At 37.7% G+C, this 5,643-nt stretch overlaps 1 protein-coding gene across 1 annotated transcript; it reads right to left on the bottom strand.

Moving 5' to 3' along the window:
- Positions 1 to 526: 526 nt before the first annotated feature.
- On the bottom strand, positions 527 to 2,942 carry LOC113017896 (T-lymphocyte surface antigen Ly-9-like). Its single transcript, XM_026161002.1, has 5 exons — positions 2,829 to 2,942; positions 2,194 to 2,484; positions 1,705 to 1,956; positions 1,375 to 1,537; positions 527 to 1,265 (listed from the first exon to the last, which is right to left on the bottom strand). Exons 1-4 carry the CDS (start codon positions 2,929 to 2,931, stop codon positions 1,413 to 1,415), a joined length of 771 nt encoding a protein of 256 aa, XP_026016787.1. The 5' UTR covers positions 2,932 to 2,942; the 3' UTR covers positions 527 to 1,265; positions 1,375 to 1,412.
- Positions 2,943 to 5,643: the final 2,701 nt, after the last annotated feature.

The raw sequence follows: 5,643 nt of genomic DNA, 5'->3' as shown, positions 1-5,643 counted from the left end.
TGTAAGAAAAGAAAAATATCAGAAGAAAATAAAACATTCAATGATGCCTGGGCAGATTCATTTGCATTTACTTCTGACGCGAGTGACCGACCAATATGCCTAATTTGTGGATTGTTGATCTTCGGATCCACATAAGTATGTGAGCAGCTATTCTCCACAATGAACTATGTTAAAAAGAATAGCCAAACAAATCGATCACACCTCACAGATGACAGCTTACAGTCCTGCAAAAAGATGAAAGTGACTTCGTACTTTTCTCATTAAGCACTTCATGGATTTCATAAGCAACACATTCTAGTTGTTTATACAAAGCATAAAAGGTGAACAAAAAGCAATATATACAGTGTTATCTTCATTTTAGATGTCAAAAAGTATATGCGGTTCCCACTGTTTTATTTTCCGAGGAAACCGGGTCCAAATGGCTCTTTGGGTGTTAAAGGTTGCTGACCCCTGCACTAGGGTAAATGCTAAATTTATCCACTTAAACAAGTTTAATCAAACATAAGCAAATATCCATCAACAGCTGCCCAATTAGCATGTGATTTAATGGGGCACAATTCATACATTTTCTGTACTTCTAAAGAAAAAACAAAATGATTTGGTGGATAGAAAAATTCATTGCTAATATAAATAAAATACTATTATAACAAATAAATATAAGTGAATAAGCTCCCAAACAAAGATCAGCATTTGGTCTTTCATCTCAGCATGTCAGCAAGCATCCAAATTATTCAGCAGAAATGTAACTTTTATATAGAAATAATCATAAGTCCTGTGATTACTTTTGTATTAGTTCTATGAATTGATCTTTTTTCTTTTCTATGCTGGATATATGTTCATTTTCTTGTAATGTTTTTGTTCTCTCGTTTTCTTTTGTTTCCCACTGTTCAAAAGTCCAGTTTGGCCTCTGGGTGGTGCTACACATTCAGATTTTTTGGTTTCTGCAACACGCTGTAAACTGTGTCGACCTGTGTGAGCCGTTGTTGTGCCTCCTCCACTGTCGCAGTCTCTGAAGTATTTTGGTTGTTGTTGCCAGCAGAAGAGGCTTTCACTCCTGGAACAGTGTAGATGGTATCTATTGTGTAGCTTGCCATGGAGTTAATTTGCTCTCCTGGGCTGTTGGTCTGGCTGTACTGAAGGATGTCTGCATTCTCATAAGCAGGGTCAGCATCACTTGACGAAGACACAGTAGAGGCTCTAGACTGAGATGATGGCAGAGTACTAATGGGCTGGCTTTGTATTGAGCGGATAGTATTTGTTGGAGCCTGTAAATAATAAAGTCAAATATTCAGTCACATTATGACACACCACTGCACAAGTTATATAATATAAAATATAAACAGATATAAATATCTGTTAGTGAATGCAGCTTACCTGGTAGGATTTCCATTTTGCTGAAAATAATCTTTTAACTAAAAGAAAGAAACTGTTACGAAGACGCAGGCGAGTAAAACACAAACAATAATAAATGCAAGCGCTCTCGTTGGTGGAGGGTGTTGTGCATTCTCTTTATCATCAGGATTAGAGTTATTAAAACCTGCAGACACAGAAACGTAATTTTAATGAGCAATTTTTTTCAGACATAAAAAGTAAAATAATTGTATGACAAGAAACAACAATGTACATATCTAAATAACAGGGGAAATATAATTCATGTAAAATGAATCAACAGCATGTTATTTAAAATTAATATTTAATACTTACACCTTGTTAATGTTTCAGAAGAATTACTTGTGCTAACATGGTTGTTGCCTCTACAGACCACAGCTCTGTTCTCAGTGAAGATGGTGATGTTGACCTCACTGAATGATTTCTGAGATCTTCTGCAGCTGTCTTCATCACAAACAGACCAAAGCCAATAATCCTGAATGGAGCAGTTTACTGTGATACTGCAGAGTCCAGCAGACTGGTTGGAGCCCAGCTTTAACATTGTAATAACAGGTGTGGGAACCATGTCTGTAACATTGAGCCAAACAGATAAATTAATGATTTAATGCAAAAAGAGAACTGACAATGACCCAGGTGATTCTAAAATTGTAGGATATATGATGTTGTGATTAAAGACAATGACAGATTCTGTTTTTCTTTCAGTCACAAAGAAATGTAAAAGCTTACTGTAAGACAAATTCTACTAAATCCAGAAATATTTGAATATTTAAAATAGGACAAGACAAAGTTCTGCTTATAACTTACCTTGAACAATGACTTGATGTTTCTCTGACACTGAAATAAAGTCACGGCTGAGTGAGAGTTCATATATGCCAGCGTCTGTATCAGCCAGGTTTTTAATACACAGGGAGAGGTTTCCAGCACTATAAACCACTCTGTCTTTGTATTTTGGATTGATTTTTCTATCATCAGCAATAATTGTCTTGTTAAATTTCCATTCGACACGTTCATATTCTGGCAATTTCTTAACATTCAGGCACACTGAGCTGTTTTTTAGTCCATAATATGTCGTTGGTGGGTCCTCTGCCATGAGACCTAAGAGGAAAAGTGCAGCAAGAGTCTTAAAATACATTATTAAACCTTAAAACCACAACATGCACACAATAGATATATTCTAGTAAGTGTATGGTGTATGAAAGAGGAAATCACTTTGACATCCTTTGTTTTGCAACATAATGTTGCAAAACAGTAATTCCTTTTTAATCAAACTTCCAAGGAAAAATACATTTAATTTCACTCATTAAACTTTGCTTCATTCATCACAATTGCATTTTTTCCCTAATGAAATCTCTGATACATATCTTTAAAAAATGATTTGATAATTAGGTCAAGTTTGGCATTAGTTATGTAAAGAACAAAAACATTTTCATTCAGCTTACCTGTAACAATCCAAAAACTCAGAAGCAGAATCATTTTTAATCTACACAAATTTATCTGAACGTAAGAAAAGTGGAATTCATAAACAGGAAATCTGCTGTGCATGGTTTCTCTGCTGTAGCCAGCTATGAATGCAGCAAATATGGCAGGTGTCAGAGAGAAAAAGAAACGCTTCAAAGCCCAGGAAGCGATGCATCATCTGCTGGATCAGAGAAAGAAAAAAAAAGTCTGCCAAATGCAGCTAAACTACACTTCAATTAATTAATGATGATCCAGATATTTCTGTTCATTCATAAATGTTATGATTAAAATACAAGAGGGACGAAGACATTAGGTAGTGTGTGTGTGTGTGTGTGTGTGTGTTGTGTGTGTGTGTGTGTGTGTGTGTGTGTGTGTGTGTGTGTGTGTGTGTGTGTGTGTGGTGCTGTAAAGACTTTAGCCTGTTGCAAATAAATCCTAATATTTAAGGTTAAACAAGAAGAGATCAGGGTTAGCGTGTGGAAAATAAGAGAGAGCAATGGTATGAAGGAAACAGATGCATACGTATGTGTGGTTTTTGTATGAAGTCCGTGTGCAAATGTGTCTGTGGTTGTTAGCATACTAGCACAGAACATTTTACATTATGGTTAGAGCCGGAAGCAGCAAGTTTTCACATTGAAGGAATTGATCTCTTATCAGATGCTGGTAACATTTATTTGGCATCTAAAATTTATGATTTTAATATTTGCATTGTGAATTAAATACACATTTTTACAAACTCATTGTTCCTACTAAAGTGCACTATAAAGGTCACAGAGAAGAACCAGGCAAATATAAGATGAAGGACAAAAAAATGCCTATACTACTGTAGTACCAATTTATTGTGGTATACACTGTCTATATACTATGGTAAGATATTATCAATCATATAAGATGAAGAGTGGAAAAGTAATTGGGTCCAGAAGTATGAATGTTTATGATAGAAGGCAGGGGATTTTATAACCATATTTTTCAACATAATCTTGGAGAGTGAGAGGTTGCCTGAAAATTGAACAGAAAGAGTACTAGGACAGGATGATGTGCAGAGCTGCAGTAACTACAAATGGATAAAGTTGATAATCGATATCTTTGTGGAATGACATCAAGGCGATGAGCAGTGAGCATCAGAGAAGAAGCACTACAGATGTCATGTTTGCTTTGAGAGTGTTGATGGAGATGAGGTCAGAAGGAGAGCCTTTGGAGGAAATGAGAAAGCATATGTTAGGGTACAAAGAGTGTAACTGCGGTACTGCAAGAGGAAGTAATGAGTGGCCGTGAAATGTGAGGGTGGTGTAGGACATTGTATCTGTAGTGAGAAGTAGAGTAGTAGCGGGTGGAAGAGAGCCTGGAGAGGTGGAGAGAAAAGGAATGAAAGTCATTAGAAGCGAGACAGAATACAACTCGGTCCATTACTTTGGATGGATCAAAGGATGGATAAGGGTGAGTTTCAAGGGTGATTTCTGACAGAAAGATAGCAGCAAGAGTGAGAGAGAAGGTTTACATGATGGTAGTGAGACCTGCAGTGGCTGGAGGTGGAGCTGGAGATGTCCGGATTTTAATTGTGAGTGACAAGAATGGACAAGATTAGAAATGAGTACATCTGAGGAACAGCTCAAGCTGAGCAGTTTGGACATGCTGAGATGGTCTGGACATGTGCAGCAGAAGGATAGTGGACATACTGGACAAAGGAGTTTAAGGATGTGGTGAAGGAGGACATGCAGATTGTTAACGTGAGGTGGAGGCAGATGATCTGCTGTCACAACCCTAAAAGGGAGGCAGAATGAAAGGAGAAGATGACCTTTCATCTTCTCCTGTCACGGTCAGCGGTTTGGAGTTTTTTGTGAGTTTGTAATTCTTTTGGGTTGGAAAAGCATTTTATGTTCACACTCTATGTCTCGCCCTTTCGTGTCTTGCCTCTGTGTTTTATGTTTGTCTCTGGTCTTTTGTCTCTTGGACTTTATATGTAGTTTAACTTCCCTTGTCTCATTAAACCTGATTTGCTACAGCTCTTGTCCCACTTGTTTCCTTTCCCCTCTATACCTGGGCTGTATTTATTGTCTCTCTTTGTTGTGTCCTCCTTCAATGCTGTGTGTTTTCCTAATTATTTTTCTCATGTATATGTTTTTGTTATGCTTTGATTGACAGATTGATATTGAAATGATTTTAATCACTCTCTTAAAAGAAGTCAAGAACCCAAACGAGGCCAGATACGGACCCAGGAGACAAAATTCAGCTTTTATCCGATTATTAAGTGATGACATGACGAATCCTACTTCCGGGCCTAAAGTAGTCTGCGTTTAACATGGCTTTGTGTTGTTTAACATGTTTAATGCTTTGTATTTTCTTCTATTTAATCTCAAAAAGCTCCTAAAAAAAGTCAGTGATCACTGTTGACCTCCCTCGGCTTTTATTGCCACTAATCATTATTTAAGCTCAGTTTTTAAAACCTTAGGATGTTAACTACAGCCCAGCCCATGCAGCAGTATATGAATGACTAACCTCGTATTGTGACCACCATGGGGGTTACAGTGGGTGGTTCTGTATTCACTGAATAAAAGGCTGCAGGGAAGGCTGTTCTTTGAAGTTGGCTGGGAAACAGGTGAGCGACATTCATCTCCAAGAGCCTGGTTCTGACCAGGCTTCCCTTGCAAGTTAAAATGGATCGCTGTTTGTCTTTGCTTTGTTCACTGGTGATAAGTCTTGTGTTACATGTTGGGCCTGCGAGCGCAGACCCCAACATGTAACACTAGTCTCATGTTATCTGTGAGCCGGCCTGGGTCTCTACACTGTAGCTTACTT

This window comes from Astatotilapia calliptera, unplaced genomic scaffold (genome assembly GCF_900246225.1).
Source record: "Astatotilapia calliptera unplaced genomic scaffold, fAstCal1.2 U_scaffold_26, whole genome shotgun sequence".
NCBI classification, from domain to species: Eukaryota; Metazoa; Chordata; class Actinopteri; order Cichliformes; family Cichlidae; genus Astatotilapia; species Astatotilapia calliptera.
Note: the sequence above shows the minus strand (reverse complement) of the source record. Positions and strands in the feature narration are given on the sequence as shown.